Below are 22,966 nucleotides of genomic sequence, written 5' to 3'. Positions count from 1 at the left end.
AGCCATTTTGGTTTTCAGTGCAGCTCAAAGGGGTGGACTGGTAATCCAAATTTATGAACTGACCTGAACAAGAGCACAAGTCAAGTCAGGCAGGACATGAATTAGTCCAGACCAAACTGGGATTCATTCCAAAGTGAGTTGTAGGTCAACAGACCAAATCAGTGGTCCTGTGTACAGTTCACAGTTTTAGCAGTGATGTTGTAGAGGTAAAAGATGTGGAAGCAAAGCTCTGGGACTTTATTCCTATTATGAACTGTGACATAATCTGCCAGGGTAACTGACAGACAGACGCTTCTTGTGTTGCAAAAGGCATTGATGAGATTTTAAAGTTTTACCCTCATTTGTGACAAATTCGCACAGAGGGAATTAGAGAATGACACAGTTACATTGGGGTGACTTGTCAACTGATCTGAATAAAATGGGTGTTGTGTAAATTATGCTCTGTTCTGTCAGGATGCATCCAGGGTGGCTTGCAATGTATCTCTCTCTGAGTGCCTAGATGAAGATCTTTTAGAACTCTCCTTGCAGACTAGAAAGCTGGGTGTGGGGGCTATTGCAATGGTTTCCTTCACTTCAAAGTTTACCTCTATTAACATTAAATTACATTATCTTAAACTGACCTACTGTTTTGTAGTTTATAGCAGGTTGAGTAGTAGTTGCACATTTTGTCTCTTATCTTGGCTTCTGCAAGGCAGGCCTGCTGTTTAAGCGGGGAGAAGGATCGTGAATTTGGGGAGGATGGCTTATTGCAGGGGAGAAAGAACGAACCTCCTTGACTTCCTCTGGATGTTTACATCCGCGTTCAAGCTATGGGCTGAATCCTGAATCTTTTTGTCTCCTCTTTTCTTCTTTCCTTGGGATTCTGGAATGGTTGTCTTTTGCTGACTATTTTAGATCTTCCTTGTGTTCCAAAAAGAGCATATATTTTGGCTTTGCAGTAGCACCGGGGGGGGGGGGGGGAGAGGAGGACGGCTGGCCTGAAATGGCCACGAGCAATGCAAAGCAGCTGAGACTGGCCAAGAGGGGCTTCTTCTCAGCGTCAGTCCTAGGCTGCTCTTTTCCCTCCCCCTGTTACCTCCCAGTCTTCCTTTGCCTCACAGCTGCCTATCTCTTGTATGTGCCCTGGACAAGCAAGCTGCCTTTCTCTTCCCCTGGGCTCAGCACTTGGGGGGGGGCAGTAGCCACAGTGTCTCCATTTTCTCTTCCTCTAATTCTCCATAGGCAGGGAGCTGGCAGGAGGCACTCAGCTGTGTGAGATGCATGTGCCGCCAAGGAGGCTGGCCCTGGGGCTGCTGCTGTGAAGGTGGCGGCTGCCTAGGAGAGGTCAGGCTGCACTTTACAATGGGTTAGGCAAGAGGGAAGAGGTCAAGGGAGGGGCTGGCACTAGCAGAGACAGAGAGAGACAGAGAGAGAGCAGGAGGGAGAAGGAAAGAGAGGTGAGCTTTTGTGGGCTACAAGCTTCATCATCACAGGCAAAACAGGCTTCAGGCCACACACAAAAAATTATGCCAGATGAAACTCATTAGACCTGGATCTGATTGCCATTACCGACTACAGCCGATTTATTGAATGGAAAGCTGAATGATAAATCAACACACATGTACAGTATTCTGATTCAATGGGTCTGTTCTAGGTGGGACAACGTTACAAGCCAGATTTAAACCAGATGCAAATATCTCTTAGGGTCTCATGTAGTGGATGTGATGATAGTTGCTTATCATGCTGTCCTAGGGGGACAACTGGTCTAATCAGGTATAATGTGACTGAAATTCCTTGGTGAATGTCTGACCTTTGGGCTATTTCTCAGATTAATTTCTTATGTAACTTCTGAGAATTACCACACATTCGACTTTAATTATAATATTGCGTGTGAGTGTGTGTGTTCGAACTCCAGCATGTCAGGCACCTTCTTGTATTCCTTTCCCAGCTCCTCTTCGTCTTTCTTCCTGTCTCATTTGATTTTGTAGCAGCACAAAATCACAGAGCCTGAATACAAAGCAGAGCCGGTCCTTCCATTAGGCAAAGGGGAGCACCCCTTCGGGCAATAGATTGCGGGGTGGGGGGTGAAGAAAGGAAGTGACTTGCTAGGTGACAAGAGCTCTATGCATCACATGACCTGCCCTTTGCTTGGACATATTCAATTGTCCAATCACTCATCTTCCACACATGGAAGGGGACAGGGTTTCATCCTGTCCTTTGCTACATGCAGATAATATCTTAGTCCAACCCTAGAATGGCAGAGGGCAAGAGTGCCTCTGCAGGCTTCAATGAGTGGAAGTCACTTGAAAACTCTCAAACACACACAGTTTGCATTGTTGGGGGCTTACCAGCCATAACCCTTCTGCTTGAGAAACACGAGGGAAGACCTGCAGCCTCTTACCCAACTGGTGGCTTCCCAGATCAGGCTAACATGTAATCATCCAAGACCATGTGCTTTGCTTTAAAGATGAGGTTTGTATCTGCCTGCATGCTCAGCAGATTAAGGTCTGCATAAGAGATGCCATTTGTGCAGCTGGAGAGGCAGTTGGCCCTTCTTGTCTCCAGTCCAACTTACCTGAAAAACTTTAAGGATGGATGATTTCACCAAAGCTGGTCTTCCTCCGCTGACCCAGATTGTAACTATTCCCTGCATTGGTTGTTGTGGGTTTTTCAGGCTCTTTGGCCGTGTTCTGAAGGTTGTTCTTCCTAACGTTTTGCCAGTTTCTGTGGCCAGCATCTTCAGAGGACAGCACCAGAGTACAGAGTGCTGTCCTCTAAAGATGCCGGCCACAGAGACTGCCAAAACATTAGGAAGAACAACCTTCAGAACACGGCCAAAGAGCCCGAGAAACCCACAACAACCATTAGATCCCGGCCATGAAAGCCTTCACGAATACATTCCCTGCATTGTTGCTGTGGCTTATTCATCAGCTGCTGTCCATCATTCTGTTGATGAAGATCTTGGGGCTTACTTACGGTGGACCTTGGACACATAGCTTACTGCCTGAGCTGTTCTCAAGGCCTTACCAACCCTATAGGATCTCCTAGGTCTCGCAGTCCAGTGCCATTGCCTTCCAGAACCCATGTTTCCCTCCACACCAAATAAGCCAATTGAGTGTTGCTTTGGAAAAGGCAATCCAACTTAATGGATAAGAAAATATTTCAGTTCTGATTATACCCAGAGTGAATAATTTTTAAAACTAAATTCTTCCGCTCCCAATATGGAAAAGTATACAAATTCTGATAAATTCTTCAAGAATTGATTGAAACAAAAATCTCTAGCATTCACTAAAAGGTAGCAGATATTTTGTAAGTACCCCCTTTCTGAAGAAGAGGAAAACAGAAAATATGAATGTATTTTCATTTTCTCTTTATCTCTTTAAAGTGTAGTCAATGGAATAGAGGCCTGCAGATTATATTCAATTATAAATAAAACAAGTCTTTCAGTTGAAACAAGGTTTACACTTTTATTCAGGCTCAAGAGCCAATTCTGTTTTCTTTACAAAAGGATAAAATATATGTATATTTATATATAAGTACAAAACATACACATCATGAAATAAATCCAGCCATCATGTTCCAGAAGCATTTCTTCCAGAAGCTATTGTTATTTAACAGATTCCTTTTGAAGCACAACAGATTTCCAAAATTCTAATCTCTGCCCACATATAAATCCTCTACAAAATGTGAGGCTTGTTTCTTAACACAGTTGTCTAGTGAGTTCCTGACAACATGGTTTGCGCCAATGAGACAGCGGAGTTGGCAAATAGATGGATAAGGAAAGCAGAATTCTGCAGAAAGGATTTGGCCTGAGGGTGGTCAATGACTGTTAAAAAGCATAATTCTCTTACTCTTCTTTAATTATTGAAAGGAAAAAAATGGTCGGAGCAATCCTATGGATCAGTTGCAAAAAGAGAGAGGCAGATCTGATACAGACATTTTCTGTAGACATGTTGGGGGACAGAATTTTGGAAGTGACATGTTGGACCATAGTCACAATGCATCCATTTCAAAAGCTCGGAGATAACATGCTAAAAGTAATGCTATTTGTTACTGGAGAGTCAACTTCATTTCTTTTAACATTAGCATTCCTTTTTTCCATAATAAAAGAAACAGTACTAATTCTCCTGGAATGTTTGTTTGGGGAGTCATTAGGATAACATTTGGTTTTTTCTTTTTTTTAATTAATTTTTAAAACATAAAATAATAGTACTCTGCTATTAATGAGTATTGTCACTCAAGGCACCTCAGAAGAGCCTCGTGGCACAGTGGTTAAAACGCTGTACTGCAGCTAAAACTGTGCTCACAACCTGGGGTTCAAATCCCAGGTAGCCGGCTCAAGGTTGACTCAGCCTTCCATCCTTCCGAGGTCGGTAAAATGAGTACCCAGCTTGCTGGGGGGGCAATGTGTAGCCTGTATAATTAAATTGTAAACCGCCCAGAAAGTGCTTGTAGCACTATGGGGCGGTATATAAGTCCAATAAATAAATAAAATAAATAAATAATGAATGATGAGTCATGGACAATGCTTTAAAGTAATGCTAATAGTAACAAGATGGTTTTACCAATATGTTTGGCCACTTTTTCCTTCAGTGTCAGCATCATTTTAAAAAGTACCGCTAATGCGGCAAAATGATGGTTTTAGTAACATTTTCCTTATTACAGAAAAAGGTGATATTAATATTATTAAATTAAAAGTAATGATGCTGATTCTCATTACTTAAAAAGTGGGGGTAGGGAAATAGTAGCAACAGTACTTTTGAATGTTGTTTAAAAGGGCTGGAAAAGAGAGATTGTGAACTTGTGTCAATTTGTCACCCTGTTTCCTGACGTACCTACAGAAAATGGTACTACGTATATGCTGCCTAGTTCTTTTTTACTAGCACCATTACTTTTAAAAGTACATTTTAATAGAAATGCCAATATTAATAAATTGGTCATCTTAATAATGTTTCCAAGTTCTGCTCCTTCTTCTTTTGCTCCTCTGTGGACAAAACACCACCAGTGGAATTTCTACCTGTGTACGGGGAAACCTTCAGCTGTCTAAGTACCATCCTTTGTTTACTGGGAAGTGAAAGATTGTTCTCTGATATGCATAACCTCAGATAGTTTTATTGCTTATACTGCTGTTGCTACAGCCAGTCATGACGTCACACGCAAGTTACTTCTGAAAGGGATACAAAACAGCATTCAAATATATATATTTATTGCTTGGTGAAACTAGGGGTTGGCACTCTCTCCAGAAAAGAGAGGGAGAGGAATAAGTTAAATAAATAATTGCTAATAAATAACCATGGAGCAAAGGCACCACAAAACAAGAAAAGGAGAAAACCAACTTTACACGCACAAGTTTACCCCCACAGTGCTAAAACCTCCAACTACATACTTCAAATCAGTTAATGAAAACCCAGTTCATATTGCATGTTTCACATTTTATGTAAAATCAAAATAACTTAAAATTCAAATAAATAATAAATAAGGGACCTTAAGACATGGCTTCTCTTGGCTGGCTTTAATCTAAAATACAGTACACACATAGGTACAATAGGCAACGCTCCCATCTTGTGTGCGGCTTTGTTGGTTTCTTTATAAATCACAGTCTGAAAGCATCCCAAGCAGAAACATGAGACACCCAACTTGGAGAGTTGACTCCCTTTGCAAGGTCTCAGATGTTTTGCTTAAGAAGGAATCACATCATGAGTTTTCAATTTCACCGCAGACGACATTGCCGAAACAAATGATGGGATGTGTGGAAACCTCCTGTGAACCATCTAGCTAGTAATTTATCAGACTTTTTCACTGGAATATTTCAGTTGAGGAGGAAATTCCACATCATGTTTTCAAATTATATTACAGGCAACATTTCATTGGTGACTTCAGTAGTTCTGGGGACACCCTAGTATCCCCAGGGGGCTACCTTGAACATTGTTACCAGAATTTACTTATTGAAACAGTACTCTGTAATGTACTCGAGGATAACTTTGGTAGCACACAAAACAAAATGGAAATAAGGATAAAAAAAATACCAGCATTCGTATTGTTTAGTGATTTTGAGGGGGAGCAAGACAAAGGGTTTCTTGGAGATGTTGCTTAGCATTAGCAACGCCAGCAAAATGGCATTTTCCTAAGGTTTTTGTCATTGCTTCTGCCACTCACACAAGTGACAATAGCAGTCACAGCATAGGCAAGATGGCCACCATGTTAGGTGTTCCAGAATGCTCTGTCTGAGACTTAGTCTCTTTCTGGGATTTTGTAAAGAAGTCACTATCAGAAATTGTGGGAGAATATTTTTAGCCGATTCTTCAGTGCATCCTCCCCCTACCCCCAGGACTGGACTGAGGAGGGAGTAAAATCAGACATAGTTTTCTTTTTTAAAAAAATCTTTTTTGAGAAACGTTGTCTCAGCTTTGCTACTTGGGCTCTACACGACCTACCCCCTCAGGAAAAACTCAGATATTATTTTTCCTACTTTCAATGCCAAAACATGATTTCCTATCAGCCTCAAGATAAGTTCGTCCTCACTTCCCCTGGTTTGCACCCCATAGTAATAAAAATAAACATAAAACTTATGGTAACTACTAACAGTACATAGAGTTTCAATGGACAAATGTCAAGGGTTATCATCAAGCAGCTTTACTAAAATGAACAGAAATTGTATTTTGAGGGCCGATGATGGCAAAGTTGGGAACAACACATGATTAACATTCAGAATAATTTGGGGAACCAACCATGCAAACACAGTTGCATCCTGGAGCCTGAGTCTACTGTGTTTCATGCATTGGTTTGGATGTATAATAAAACATGGTCATGCATTGGCCAGAGGTCACCTGAACATATACTGAAAATACTCATAGCCAGCTCTTGAACTTCTGTGGTTTTGTTTGCATGAGCACCCCTGATTGCTCTCACTGAAGATATGATAGCAGGTGCTTTTGTTGCTGGAAGATGGAGTCCTTTGGTTCCTTATTATCCACAAATTTGCCTCCAGCATCTAAGAAAGATGTATTTTTCTATTGGTTATTACTGGGAGAAAAGACATGGATATCACCACAGAACCAAGAACCGACTTCTCTTTCAGCATAAGTAGAGAAGGGTTAATCTTTTTTTTCCCAATTGAGAGAATTCATTGTGACATTGGGAACATGGAAATATATGTTGCAAGTTTAGTTTAGTTTTGCAAGGAAGATTGGATGATATAAGTGATCTGCAACATGCCAGCACTTAATTTACTGCTATTCTTTTAAGGTCCTGAGTATCAGCAAATTTATGTTTCACAAAAATACACAGAAGTCATTCTTCACTGGAGCCAGATGAATAGCCAGCACTGCATTTCTTTCAAAAGTATCAATCCTTTTTTTAAAATGTCCAACAGGTGGGATTGCCATGGCTCTATGAGTAACTAAGAAGACAGCCTGATCTAAGAGTACCCTCTCTAGAAGGTGGTAGAGTGCGGGGCTCTGGCATGTGAATTTGCCCAGTGTAAGAGAAGGTGCTGATTTCTGTACCACTGAGGAAGGCAACTTACATTTTTTTCCTTACTGTCAGATCCATGTGCCTTGTTACTGTTTCTTAACAACTTTCTGTCTTATTAAAGCTCTTTGGGGTGAACTCACGAAGCTCCTCCACACTCACCATTGCATATTTCAAGGATGAGGAACCAGTTGCCTTCCAGAAATAATCTGGGCTCCATTCAGCCGGAGACAAGATGGTTAATGGCCAAGCATGATGGGTGTTGCAGATTATTAACATTCAGAGGGCAGGCAGGTCCCCCAACCTTGGCCTAGTTATTCTAGAAAAGATAACCAAGGGTTTCAGGTGATGGAATACATGCAACTAAAATGTGTGGTTGCAAGATTTACATTAATCATGTGGACTTGTCAGCATTCTGAGGGGCACTAGTGTGTGTTCATACATCTCCAAGCCTCTGGCGATATGTATCTAAGACTCCAGGTGTTGGGTTAGAGTAGACAAATGGTGGACAAAATGTCGCCCTCCATATGTTGTTGCACTGCAATTCCCAGTGTTCCTTACCACTGACAATGCTAGAGCAAATGAGAGTTGCAGTTCAGCAATATTTGAGGACTGTGCTTTGCTCACCAATCACATAGTTGAGTGGTTCCCAACCTTGGATAACTCAGGTGTTCTTGGACTGCAACTCCCAGAAACCCTGGCCAGCACAGCTGATGGTGGAGGCTTCCGGGAATTGCAGTGCAGGAATATCTGGGTTAGCCAAGGTTGGGAACCACTTGTGTAGTTGATGAGCTTCCTAATTTCCTTCATGAGCTAAAATCTAGAATTCCTAGTGGATGGGCAGGAGTATGGTTCTTTTTCTACATTGTTCCTAGACAGGAGAGGAAGAGGGCAGAATTCTTATAGCCTCTGCTTTTTCTGTTCTGCATTTTCCTTTCCACTGACTTGTAGGATTACTATGGAAAATAAATGTGGCAAACTTATAAAAACTTCTAGGAACTTCCCTAACATTTCTTTTTTAAATTACTGATGCTGAATTTTGTCTTTTGCAACAAACAAGAGGTGGGCAAGAGGAGGAAAGGAAGAAGGGACATCAAATTTTGCTGCAGGCAGGGACAAAACCTGGAACAGATTTGATATACTGTGCCCAATTGAAAAAAATCTTCCGGGTTGTAGAGGGGGAGTATAAAGAGTTTCAGTGATATTAGCAGCATTCCCTGGTGATTTCCTCTACACAGAGACATATACCTGCGTGTATGTGCCGGTTGCTGATACTGGATTCTGTAAGGAAATGTTCACTCTCCGTAACAGAAGATGAACATTCCCTTATTCCATTCTACTACCACAGCTGAATTAAAAGACAAGATGGCACTATTCCTCGGTTCCATGGAGAGAAAAGGACTGAACCACCCCTTGAGCCTTACTTGAACATTATCAATGGGATATCAAGTGGGCTTTTAATAAGTACCAAATATACTTAAATCTACTGATCTTTCCCTTTTTTTAAAAAAAGGAAACCTTTCAAACTGCTTTGGGGACTAGATAGAAAAGGGTCTTGTGAATGTCAGAGGCAATAAGCCAATTGATGCTATAGGTGGTCTAATTTTGCTGCAAACTTGCAGAACCATTTTTGGAATCTGACCTAGTGATGCAAACATGGGTCTTCAGACTAAAAACCAAGGCAAGAGGAAATATTCTTTACAAATGGGGACCAATTTTAGTGCCTGTAAAACAGAACCCCTAAAATATGATTTGGGCTTTTTCCTTCCCAAACAGCTTTGTGTGAAACTATAGTTATCCTTATCTCCCTGTATTAGCTTTGAAGTCGATCAAATCTCTCCTTTCACTGTATTATTGCTATGGCTGTCACAGCATCTCTACAAAACCATCATATTTATTTTATCCATCAGAACATTTCATCCTCTTGCGTTATTCACTGAAGATTGCATTGAGCTGTGCCCCAACCACATGGTGAGGATAGGAGTCATAGGTCATATCTATGGGGATATCATACCTGGGCACTGTAGTTGAGAAATGAGAGGTGTGCCCGTGAGCACTACCCAGAGTAACGGACGGGTAGTGAGCCATGAAACTGTATGATTTTTCCAGGTCTGGAGAACCATCTTGCTTCAAAGAAAAATTCCCACTGATGCTCAGAGGAGGTGTCAAGGGACCTTCATACGGTGGAGATGTGCAGTCTTGATGGTGGTTGCCGAAGGAAGGATCCACCAAGCTCTTGAATGTGGGGGGCTTTAAGTGGACAAGATGGCTCTCCATGCTTCCATATGGTGGGCTGGGCAGCCCTGGTGACTGGTAGGAAAAACTGTGAGTGGGCACAGCGGAGTCAGAAACAGGGGCTTTCTCCTCATGTTTCTCCAAAAACAGGGACTGAGGTCCCAGCTGAAGACAACCAGCAACCAGGTTACTGGTTGGTTGGGACAAACCTTTACACAACATCTCTATGAAACCTTTTCCTTCTGGAGTCTGCCCACTTTCCAGCACCTCTGACAAAGCCCAGATGTAGTTCCTGGCTAGGCGCAGGGTCTCAATTTTGGATAACTTTTGAGTTTTAGAGTAGCAGGGCATTACACGCCTAAGGTTATCCAGAGCATCATTGAGCCCATGCATACGTGTTCGCTCCCGAGCATTTGCCTTCACTCGGCGGGCCCTGAACCGCTCCAGTCTGGCCTTGGTCATCTTCTTCTTCTTGGGGCCTCTTCTCTTTGGCTTTCCACCATCTTCTTCTTCTTCCTCTTCTTCTTCAATGCTGTCGTGTTCTTCATTGAGCCCAGCCAGGATTCCATACGAAGCTTGTCTGCTGTCCTCTTCTTTCATCTCATCTTGGCTGCTCAGGGCTTCATCGATCCATGGTTGAGATGACATGAGATCAGCCATTTCTTTGGGCTTGTTATAAAGTTTTGTCATCCCTTTAACCTGCAGAAAGAAGTGGGGGAGGGGGGAGGAGAAACCAAACCCAGATAAATTCAGATCTAGAAAATCCTTTTCAACTGAACAACTACAGCAGAGGGAATAAACAGTAGAAGTTACTCTGTGCTGTATGGCAATTAGTGTATCACATGGCACTCCCTTCCCCTCACTCCAACCAACGTACAGTATCATAGTTTTTGGAACTCAGTCACTTCTAAAAAGTTCTGTCTCTCTGACACAGCCATTCCAGAAGCACAGACCTCTACGAGTGGTCATGCCCTGAGATCCGTTGTAGGGCAAGATAGAGAGGAATGAATGAATGAATGAATGAATGAATGAATGAATGAATGAATGAATGAATGAATGAATGAATGAATATACAATCCTAAGGTGGCGCCCTACTTACAATTATGGTTTTTCAGGTAGAGATGGATAGGAATTTTGTTTCATTTTGTTTTGTATAAGAGTTTATAAAAGAGCACTCATTTCTTAACATCCATGATTAAAAGTATTTGAGGTCTCAAAAAAATACATGGAGGAAACAGAAACTGATTCATTCATCCTGGCTCAAGACTTTGAAGGCTTAACTCTTAAAAGTCGTGACTGAATTATAGACAAGTTGCCATCAAACTGTGCCTCAAATGAAATCAAAGGCAATTGGGCAAGGCTCTTCTTGAGAGGAAGTACAAAGAAATTGTAGAGCTAGGGTGGCCATTGTATGGTTTGTAGGTTGCATGTGGCTCCCAGAGGCATTCTGTGGCCTCCCAAAATGTTCCAACCTAAAAGATTTTAAAATATATATATTTGCGGGGTCAAAACATTTGGCTGCCTTACTCCTTGAGGCTCCCTAACCCCTACCACAGAAGGACAGAGGCATTTCTTAGTGTTTGTCTTATCTCTGTACCATGACTGGAGGTGCAAGCAAAATAAGCTGTAGCGAAATCTTGCAGTTCAGCTAACGCTAGTCATGGTTAGGGTGGCATACATGTTTTAATCAATGGAATAAATTTCGTTTTTGGTTAATGTTCTCCTCATTGCTTTAAAGAGGACCATGCTGAGTCTTGCCATTCTGTTTCCAGTAGCAGAGCCTGGAAAACTTCCATGAATGTTGTAAATTTGACATTTTTACTCTCTTGTTCGAATTGTGACTTGAAACGGCACATCTGATTTGAAAGTTCAGATGTTTGTCAAGTAGGGCCTGCAGTAAAAAGTAGCAGTGTACAGTGCTTCTGCACAGGAATTGAACCAACTTAACAATTATGTCCCTCTAATGACATTTCATTATAGCTACATATCCTTAAACTCACTCAGCATCCTATAGCAGTGAGCACATGAGGTCCTTATAGAAATGTTTATCTTATTACTCCCCTCCCCAAGTGTTTTTTTCTTAATTTTATTTTATACTTCTGCAGCCCTTGAAGTTTCTCTAAATTTCCTACTATACTATATAACAGGGTTTTCCGACCTATTTCAAGTTGCATTCCCCTTTTATAATAGCCAAATAACCTGTGTTTCCCCCCCCCCCTCACAGAAATGTTTGCAGAAAAAGGCATTTTGAATGGGGTAAAGTCAACCCTTCTCAGAAAGTGGAGGCTTCTTTTTCTCCCAAAGGGTCTGTTTCTCATGCACACATGCACATCCTAACTTTAATATCTCACTCTGAAAGTTCAAGTAAGACATTCTTCAACAAAGGCTATATGGTATGTATAAAGCAACTGGTAACACATACGTACCCTGAAAACATTTTGTGACCCTCTTGGGGATCATGACCCTCAAGATGGGAAACGTTGGAATCAGAATGGGAATACATTGGGATTTGCATGAAATTTCGTGAATACATGTAAATATTTGTTTCTGTTCCATCTTAATTTTCATGGACAGATATTTTAAAGCTGGGACGTGGTTAAGGATCTCATTACACTTTTGGGGGGGGTATAAAATTATTGATTCAAGATGCTGTTCCTTTCCAGCCTGTTTAATGTTCTAGCTACACTTCCATACCTTGAGCTCTTTCTGTGGTAACCTCATTTACCTCTGGTGAATAATGCATGCTCCAACCACACTACAGGAAAAACAGACCAGGTTTCATGATGATCAACTGCTTGTCAGCTTGACTTACTCATTTAATAAAGCTTAATGTGTAAGCAGCTTTGTTGAAAATGTGCCATCCGACTAATCGGTCAAACTGGCCGTCGCCTCATTCAATATAGCAAATCCTACTTTTAATATGCTTGATGGGACTTGTATAATGAATTACAGTGATAATTGTTGTGCAAATGGGAAGCATGTCCTGCAGGCTCTAAGCAGAGACTAATTATGTTTTAGTAATTATAATATAAACAGCTTAGCCTTACTCTGAAATGCATGTGAGAAAAGAGACCTGCATGCACCTGATCTGTGACAATAAGACACACTGCTCTTTGAGACAGTGGCCCAAATCCTGTTGCCTAGGATAGTAAATTGCACTAAACTAAGCCCATTGAATCAATGGAGAATTGGTACATCCACTTATCTGTAAGTTCCATTTTCCAGTGGGCCTGCCCAAACTGAATAGTAACAATAGAATACTATTGTTACTATTCAGTTAGAATTGATCTATTTGGATCAATGGAACTTATGGAGGACTTGACCCACTGAGTCCCCATTGATTCAGTGTGCCTATGCTAGTGCAATTTATCATGCTATGCAACAGGATTTTGGTCACTATATGGTATGATGGAAGAATACTATGACCTGGAGCATGCTGATTCAAATCTCCAGCTAGCTACAAAGTTCATTGGGTAGTCTCAAGCCAGTTTCCAATAAGTTATAAGTTCTCTGTCTAACCTCCTTTGCAGGGTTGTTCTGTAGATAGTATAAGGAAAAGAGGAGAAATCCTGTTAATCAGTCTCAAAGTTTTAGAGGAAGGATGGGATAAACATTAGGCTGTGAATGAACGTGTCAGGTATGCATTAAGAGATTTTTCCAAATCACAAGTACTTTTATGGAATATGAGAAAAAAAATTAAATTTGGAAGAAAGTTTTTATCAAAAACAAGCCAGATTCAAATTTCAACCCTAATTTAATAAGTATATTTATTCCCATTATAGACAGGATCATGTGGAAAATATATAGAATGTTAGGGGGAAAAGGCACTGTTAAAAAACAAAAGGAAAACTAAGATCAATACAAAAAACAAGCAATCAAAAAACCACACGAAAAGTGGCAACCCTAATTTAGTATCACTGATATGCTGGTTTATGGAATACACATAGATTCAAACCCAGAGTTTTAAGAACCGAACACTGAAAATCCCTCTGCCTCCGCAGGTGAACATGTGAGTTGTGTTTCTCTTCCATGTTCAATCTTTTCTTAAAATTTCCTTTGGATGTATAAAGAAATGTGGTCATTGTAGAACGTTCTTATCCAAGAATGAACCAAAGGAAATTCTTATCCATTCATTACAAAGATGAAATAAACAAGTTACATGGGCACCAATGGTCAATTATATGTTACAGTTAACATATCATTGGAAACTGAAACCAAGTTAGTCTCCTAGAGGTATGTTTCTGTCAGATTTTCATATCTGAACAGCCCATACTTGCAAACAAAGTCCATACCTGATGACCAATCACAAAACAAAGTAAGCTAATTTAGAACTATGGGAGACGTGAAAAGCTCTATATCATGTGCCATTAAGCCAGAAACAACTTACAGATATAGTGATTCTAATAAGGCTTTCCCCCTACCAATAAGTTCCTATGACTGAAGGGGTATTTGATCTCCTAAGTCCCAGGCCATCACTCTGTCCTCTACACCACTTTGGAAACACTTACCCATGTCTTTACATCTTGTCCCTGTCCCCTATTATGCCACAGGGAAAATCTTTCTCATTATTATGAGGAAAGTGGGTTCACCATCATTTCCATGTCAGCCTCTGCTTCTAGTTCCATTCTGCTATTTTACCCCTTCTAGTCTGGGCATCCCTGGAAAAGACCCTTATGTTGGGAAAGTGTGAGGGCAAGAGGAGAAGGGGATGACAGAGTACAAGATGGTTGGACAGTGTCATCGAAGCTACCCACATGAATTTGACCCAACTCCAGGAGGCAGTGGAAGACAGGAGGGCCTGGTGTGCTCTGGTCCATGGGGTCACAAAGAGTCGGACATGACTTAATGACTAAACAATAAGTCTGAGCATCACAATAGGAAGAAGGACTGGTAAAACCTAATTATTCTTCAGCAGAAACAGAAAGAAGACTATTGTAGTAGGAAGGAAAAGAGAACTCTAGATGTGACCTGTCCTATAATCTCAATGGTTAATTTGCATCTATGATTCTGTACATAATGATTCATTTTGCAAATAGCCCAAGAATTAGCATGCTATAGGGAACCCAGTGGGGCAAAGAACATTTACTAAGTTTCCCTACCACTTTGTATTCAGGCAACAGGATACTAGCCCATGTTGTCAAAGGCTGTAATGCAACAGCATCTATCAGACACGATGGCTAGTCTCACCAGCCAAAACTTAATTAGACTGTATCTGTTTTCTGTACTTGGAGCTGACATATCACATTTTGTTCTGTGATGTTCTTCCATGGAATGCCATTTACAATGCTGATCATCTGGGTGGAGGGTAGGCAGCAGGAAGTATTTAAGCATCTCATGCAAAACTTCCCAATAATTTCTAATCATTTATCAAATTCTATTGTTTCTCTTTTTTCCAGAGAAGACTCCCTGGAAAAGACCCTGATGTTGGGAAAGTGTGAAGGCAAGAGGAGAAGGGGACAACAGAGGATGAGATGGTTGGACAGTGTCATCGAAGCTACCAACATGAATTTGACACAACTCTGGGGGCCAGTGGAAGACAGGAGGACCTGGTGTGCTCTGGTCCATGGGGTCACAAGGAGTTGGACAGGACTAAACGACTAAACAACAACAACAATTGTTTCTCTTTTATTTTACTTCAGAAATTCCTGCAGATGTCCTGTTTGGATCAGGATCAGACATAGATAAGTCTAATTCAAATTTCCATTTATTCATCATAATGCTGATAATTCTAGTTTCAAGATTCACCTTGGAGATTTTTAAAGGAATTCTGGAAAGGCCAGTGGTATTTTCAGGATAGGGGAAATGTTACTAAGATCTCTCTCTCTCTCTCTCTCTCTCTCTCTCTCTCTCTCTCTCTCTCTCTCTCTCTCTCTCTATCTATCTATCTATCTATCTATCTATCTATCTATCTATCTATCTATCTATCTATCTATCTATCTATCTATCTGTGACATTCACTGTTCTGGTTAAACTTAATATATTTCTATCTGCCCTTGTCATAAATTTCCAGTGGTGTAATAACGTACCAGATCTGATGCAAATTTGAACCTTAAGCAAGTCATAACTTGCATTTTCAAAGGTGCCTGAAAGAAGAGCAATTATTCTGTGTATTTGTTGAAAACCCCTCAACTTTACTGACACAAAGTTCCCACTTTAGGCACTTTTTCAGGACTCACATGGAAAATGCTTCGTGTGTCTGATTGTTAGAGTGAGCTCTGATTAACCATGACATCCATTCTAAACAGCTTCATTTGCAATGGTTCCCAGCTTTGGGTCCCCAGATGTTCCTGGACTAAAACTCCCAGAAGCCTTTACCACTAGTTGTGCTGGCCAGGGTTTCTATGAGTTGTAGTCCAAGAACATCTGGGGACCTGATGTAGGGAACCCTTGATTTAGAAGCTTTGTTGATATTGTGACATCAGCACACAGTTCAGTCATACTAGCCATGCAGTGCTGTGACACCATAACTTCAAGTTACATCATTCCCAATTGGCTGAAATCACTTTATGAAGGAAGCAGAGGTAAGAATGACACTGAAGCAACAACAAACAGTACACAGTAGCTGTGAACAGTTGTGATTGACCATATACTACCAATATGGAGGCGGGGAGGAAAGACCTGAGGGGGATAGAGAGGATTTTGCTACCTTCAATATAAAATATTGATTGACAAGAACACTCAGGTCAGTCCTAAGCAGTTCTATGTTTTCCCTGAGAAGATAGGAAGAAACAATAGACAAGATCCAAAAGTCCCATTAGCTCAGGGGGCATTTAAACTGCCCTTAGGCAATTAGTCTAATGGGATAAGAAGTCCAATGGGACTTTTGATTTCCTTACTTACAACAAGAGCACAAGTGATTCTGCCTTTTTCCCCCAAGGGATATATTTTGAGAATACAGATGGGAAGCTCCTTGGACTGTGGACCTTTGATTCTCTGGATCTCAGTAGATGGATCTGAAGTTTACTCAGAAAGTGGTGTTATATCATTTTTAGCCTCTAGTCCAATGACGATGGTTCCTTAGCACAGCCATTCTCAACAGGGGTTATACGGCCCCCTGGGAGGCTCTGGCCCATGTGAAGGGGGCCACAGACTAGAAGCAATTCTTCACTCATCACCTTATAAGGTTTGTTATGCGACTTATACAATCCTGATTCTGCCCATATTTCTTTCATATTTTGTTCATGTCAATGGCCAGGGACGTGGTGGTGCTGTGGGCTAAACCGCAGAAGCCTGTGCTGCAGGGTCAGAAGACCAAGCAGTCGTAAGATCGAATCCACGTGATGGAGTGAGCGCCTGTCACTTGTCCCAGCTCCCGCCAACCTAGCGGTTCGAAAGCATACAAATGCGAGTAGATTAATAGGGACCTCCTCGGTGGGAAGGTAACAGCATTCTGTGTCTAAGTCACACTGGCCATGTGACCACAGAAGATTATCTTCGGACAAAACGCTGGCTCTATGGCTTGGAAATGGGGATGAGCACTGCCCCCTAGAGTCGAACACGACTGGACAAAAATTGTCAAGGGGAACTTTTACCTTTACCTTTTTATGGCCAAAACAGATTTGAGAATGGCTACTCTAGAATTTCAGGCAGGAACAATTCCTAGGTCAATTCAGAGATAAGAGGAATTGATTCTGAGACCTTTAGCATTCCAATTGGGTCTCTTAAATAGATCTGGAACCCTTCACCATAATGGCGTTGAGACTCAAAATAAACATGATAACATAAACCTACCACCCTGAACTGGTTGCTAAACTTAATTTTACTTACATGGGAAATACGATTTTGTCTTACTTGGTTATATCCATGCGTTTTTTTGATCTTCAGCAGAATCTGATTTCTGATTTGGATTGTCCTAGAACATTTTCAGGTTTCAGCTAGGGTGGGGCAACTGAGGCTTTACCCCAGAATACGAAAACTGAAATTTGGAGTTGAACTTACTAGTGAATATTAGGAAAATATTCACTAGTAAGTTCACTTTTCATTTGTTGGAAGCATAAACATTTTTGGGGGGAGTGTACAACATTCTCTATTTGGGGGGAGACACACCCCAACATCATGGTGGACTATTATGTCTCTTGTCCAGGCTGCCAAAATTGGCAATAAGAGCTCTAGGTACTCCTATCCCACCCCAATTTTCCAGGAATACATACCTAAAATGTTGTATCTGAAGTTCTGTCTGATTCTGTATTTTGCCAACAGAATATCATTGATCAGAACCCATGTTTGCCAACCCTGTGATATGCTCATGCAGTGTTGTACCATACTAGAAATGTCTTAGGGGAGCATATTTGTATAGAAGAAAGAAGTTTTAAAACAAAACCCTCCCACCCTCGGTTCTCCTCTCTTTCTTCCCTTTGCAAAAGGATTGAAGAGTCGGTGTATCTCATTAATATTCCTGGAGAATTATGAGCTGTCCATCAGTGCACTCAGGAAAGTCTGGGGGAAAATGCAACCAGATGGGGCATGGCCATAGGGCAAGGAAAATAACTGTGAACAAACAGATCTGTGGTTCTGGATGACATTCCCCCCCCCCTCTTTTTATACTTTTTTAGTAGGAACCAGTTTATTTGAGAGAGAGGTTCTTGTTCCACTCACTTGAATCCTCCTACATTTCCAGAACCTGAAAAAGTTATTTTTCTGGAGTACAATCCCCAGCTGCCCATATTAGCTAGTTTGTTTGTTTGTTTATTCCATTTATACCCCACCTATCTAGTCATTGCGACCACTCTAGGCGGCTAGGAAGACATCAGGTGTTGTAGTCCAAAACCAAAATGAATGGTGGGCTAAACCTTTGTATTAAGACCACTGAAATGTCCAATAAATTTTCCATCCATTTCTTATTGGATTCTAAATAAATGGGACTTAGTTTGCCATCAGTGGCAGCTGCTCAACTTTTCAGCCACTGCTCTTTCCTTGCCTCTGTGCCTATTATCCTTAACCTTAGGGCTGCAGAACTGGAAGGATCTGTAAGGATCATTGAGTTGAACCCCTCTCAGGGAGGCACAGTGGGGAATTGAACTCACAATGTTTGGCTCCGTATCCAGAGACCTAAACCACTCAGCTATCACTAGATCTAAAAACAAAAGTGGAGGAATGAAACAAATGGTGTGGGGAACTCACAGAATGTTGCTCCTCAAAATTTATAAAATAAGACCTTACAAATATATATATCAATGCTGAGAAACCTTGCAGTTGCAATGCAATTATCATTCAATTAGGTTAGCAGTGTAATCTGGCTTCAGCCTAACTCTCAAAGAGGGCATCACAATTTTTCTTTTTATAAAGTACTTTAAACACAAACTCTTACAAAGAAATCAATAGCATATCTATCTTACAAAAGAGTAACTGAGACAGTATCAAAAACTTTTATAAAGTTCACCAAATAGGACCACAATTTGAGATAAGAATCCAGATGTCTCCAGCTAATATTCAAGTCTTCAGATAGGATGGAAAAATAAAAATATATCTGAAGTCATCCCTTCTCCTATAAATTAATAATTACAGAATGTACCCTTATTTGCACTATGCAGTTGAATAAGAATGGAAAGTAGAAACTTCTGCTCTTCTCCTGTGTCATATAAATATAAATAAATCTTTATCCTGAAATTATGCTCTGTTTTCTCTACATAGTTTTTATTCTGATTTAATTCCTAATTCTACCAACAGACATAATTTTAACCCATAAATTAGACCCAGTTCAGAAAACCAAATCATCAAAAGTGAATTTTCTCAATCTGGGATAGCTTGATTGTCTGTATCATCTCATCATATGTTGGGGATTTTATCAGACATTAAATTCAAGTGTGTGGTAGAAGGAATAGTTTAAACAATCATCTCTATCAAGCTATTCGAAGACAGTACAACAGAAGTCCTTTAACTGTATGTGTGTGAGGAAACAATTTGAACTAAGTGATTTAATTATGCATCTTTTGGAAGACAGGTCAGGCTAAGAGAGATAGACAAAATTGATGAATATAGATTAATTGCATTTTAATGACCGTTTAACTCTCTTTTATAGACATAAAGTTCTTAGTAAAGACTGGTTAAATCCTATGGTTATCATCCCTCTTACTGTACGTGCATATTTAAAACATTTACTGCAGGTTTGTGCATGAGTAACCATTCAGGAGTAGAATGCACGCATGAACTCAGGACTTTACTTGGTAGCTTTTATCAGAAATAAAACCTCATTTCAGTCTTTGAGGTGCAAAAGGAAGGTTTGGGTAAGACGTCTATCCCTAGATTGTGGCAAGGGGGTCCCGCGCCCGCACTCCAACTTACCGTGGGGAAGGGCAGCTTTGGCCACCTGGGGCTTGATCCTGGTTTGGAACAGAAACCAACCCAAATGCCTAGTGGGCTTCAGTTGTCTCCGAACATTGTTCCCGCACGGCAGGACGTTTCAGCACCACGGGCCGTGGCCAGCTCCCTTCCTCCGCGCTCCCACAGCGAAGAAAGCGCCCCTCTCTGGAGTCCTGGATTTGGATCGCCTTTGATCCTCGCTCTTTCCTCTCGCTCTGCAGGATGGTTTTGGAGGAGGCGGTGTGTGTACGTGTGAAACTCTCCTAGGTCTCCGTTCCCGATCCTATTATTTTTTCCTTCTACAAGTTAGTTCCTTCTCCGGGGAATGTTCAGACTCCCAAGTTCTCCAGGCGGCTTTTCCCTGCTTCTGGCGAACTCTTCCTCGGGAACTCGACACTTTTGAAAGCTTTCTAGTGTTCTCAGTTTCTGCTTGGCTGAACTGGCTCCGGGAGCTCCTCCCACTTGGGGAGAGAAGCAGGAGCGATCAGTAGTGACACCTCCTGAGAGGGGTTTTCTAGTCCGCAGGTTTTCTGATTTTAGAACTGCAGACGCGTCTTAATTGGTGAAACAGGGGAAGAGTTAAGACTTTTCCAGAAGCGCATTAGAGGGTGGATGAAGAGGGGCAGGGTGACATAGAAAGGGATTAGACACGGTCAGGGACCATTTTCATCCGCATCCTTGGGACCAAAATGGTAACATGTGCAATAAGTTCTCTTTCGTCCTCTAAAAAGTATTTTCCCCCCAAACTCTATTGCTCCCTATTGATAACGTGGAATGAGTACACTTGCAACAGGGCTTGTGTCATATTCAGCTCTAGGACTGATAGAAAATGCATATTCTGCTGCTTGTATGCGTACATCAGTGCATGCTATCTGTATCTGAAGTTTTGTAGAGGCTCTGATTATATTCAGTGAAACTCTATTCCACCCAGTTCTACATTTCTAATTGTACTTGTAAATTTTAGTCTTTCTGTAGATATTAACCTAGAAACCTATTTCTGCACCGAAGGAGACAAAGGCACCAACTCTAGTGGATGGGGTTTGGGTGTCCACCAAGGGAAGCTGCATTGTGCACAAGGTAATAAAGAAATGTATTGCTTGTGATGGAGCTGCTGTTGCAGAAATGGTGATCCCTATGAAGAAAACCCCCCTCTGCTTGCACAACAGTAACACTCATGCAGCAGGCACAACCCCATATTACTACATTGACAGAGCTTTTTATTCAGCAGAAGCTCTGAAGGATACTGGCTCTAAAAACCAACTTTCGTTTTGTAGGATAGAATCTACAGAGCTTTAACAGAGCCTCTGCTTCCTCTGTAAGGAACACCTTCTCACTGAAGTTGCTCCAGAAATATCACAGTGTGCTTTCTCAGAGGTGGTGTCAGGAGCATCTTGTGCCCCTTGTCTTGTTGGAAGTACCTCCCACTGGCTTCAGCAGGACTTATTACATCACTTGTTCGGCTGTGCTCCTTTCTTGCTATCATGTTAAAACTAAAATTGATGAACCTTGTCTGTTCAGTTATTTTAGACCTCACCTCCTAAAAGCCTCTATCCAGCCTGGGCAATTGTAATAGATGGTTACCCTGTTTCCCTGAAAATAAGATCTAACCTGAAAATAAGCCCTGGTGTGATTTTTCAGGATGCTCGTAATATAAGCCCTACGCCAAAAATAAGCCCTAGTTAAGTGAAACCCCGCCCTCCACTATTGCACAGCATTATGCAGCAACCAGAAGATGACATGACTATAAAATAAAATATCCCCTGAAAATAAGCCCTAATATTTTTTTGAGCAAAAATTAATATAAGACCCTGTCTTATTTTCAGGGAAACACAGTAGCTTCATGATCCTAAACTTCTGGCTGGATCCTATTCACATCAATTCACTTACAAGTAAACCCATATAAACCAGATTATAATCAGGACTACATAAAGTCAAAGTACAGTATCTTTCTTTTTTTTAGAATAGCCTTTTGTGGCAGTCTCTGCCCAACAACATACTCCAAATATTTCAATTCTGATATATCTCTGCATTCTGTAAATCAAACTAGTGAGTTTTATTTTATTTGTTCTTTGTTTGCTGATGATGATCCTGAAGGAGTATGATCCTATAAAGTCAGCTCTACCTTCCTCTAATTAAGTGCTACAACTCTTGCCTATCCATATTTGTAGGGTTTGCACCACCCGTTGTCTACAAGCCACTATACATTTCTTCATGGCTAAGCAGAGGACTAGAAACTTGTCTCCTTAAATGGTGAAAGCTGAATCAGCAAATGGCAACTGCTTATTAACGAAGCCACTGCATCCTGTGGAGCTTGACATAGACTATCAACCACAGATGCATCTCTTAACAGAGGAGGCTCGGTGTTTAGAAGAGATACCCAGTAGAGCGTTGGACTAGGGCTCAGGAGGAGACCTGGGCTTGAATCTTTGCTTTGCCTTTAAAACTCACTTAGAACATGGTGGCATCAGTAAAAACAGTCCTTAAATATCTCACTTACCTTTAAAGCTTTATTAAAGCTTTATTAAAGCTTATTAGAGTCAATATTACTTGGTTCTTACTTGATGGCACATAAAACACACACACACACAGAGAGAGAGAGAGAGAGAGAGAGAGAGAGAGAGAGAGAGAGTGGTTGGAATGCTGCACTGGTAACTAGGAGAACCATCACCAAGTCTCACTAAGATCTGAAAATCATCGGGTGGTTTTTGGCCGATCACTTTTCCTCTACCTGACCTACCTCCACCTGAAAAAATGGGCATGTTTAGCTTTGAGAAAAGAAGACAGAGGGGTGATATGATAAAAGTTTTAAAATACATGAAATACTGTCCTACAGATGGGAGGGGGGCAGGATCTGTTCTCAAAGCATCCCAGAGTGCAGGATATGCAGCAATAGACTCAAATTACAGGAAGCCAGATTTCAAGTGAATATCAGAAAAAAAAACCTTCCTAGCTGTTTGAGCAGTAAGACAGTGGAACCAATTCC

General features: G+C 41.1%; 1 protein-coding gene across 1 annotated transcript; it reads right to left on the bottom strand.

The window, feature by feature from the left end:
• Window positions 1-3,367: 3,367 nt before the first annotated feature.
• Window positions 3,368-22,258, bottom strand: NEUROD4 (neuronal differentiation 4). Its single transcript, XM_072991246.2, has 2 exons — window positions 19,966-22,258; window positions 3,368-10,383 (listed from the first exon to the last, which is right to left on the bottom strand). The coding sequence occupies exon 2, from the start codon at window positions 10,372-10,374 to the stop codon at window positions 9,379-9,381; it is 996 nt and encodes a 331-aa protein (XP_072847347.2). The 5' UTR covers window positions 10,375-10,383; window positions 19,966-22,258; the 3' UTR covers window positions 3,368-9,378.
• Between the last annotated feature and the right edge of the window lie 708 nt (window positions 22,259-22,966).

This window comes from Pogona vitticeps, chromosome 2 (genome assembly GCF_051106095.1).
Source record: "Pogona vitticeps strain Pit_001003342236 chromosome 2, PviZW2.1, whole genome shotgun sequence".
In the NCBI taxonomy this organism is placed as follows: Eukaryota; Metazoa; Chordata; class Lepidosauria; order Squamata; family Agamidae; genus Pogona; species Pogona vitticeps.
Note: the sequence above shows the minus strand (reverse complement) of the source record. Positions and strands in the feature narration are given on the sequence as shown.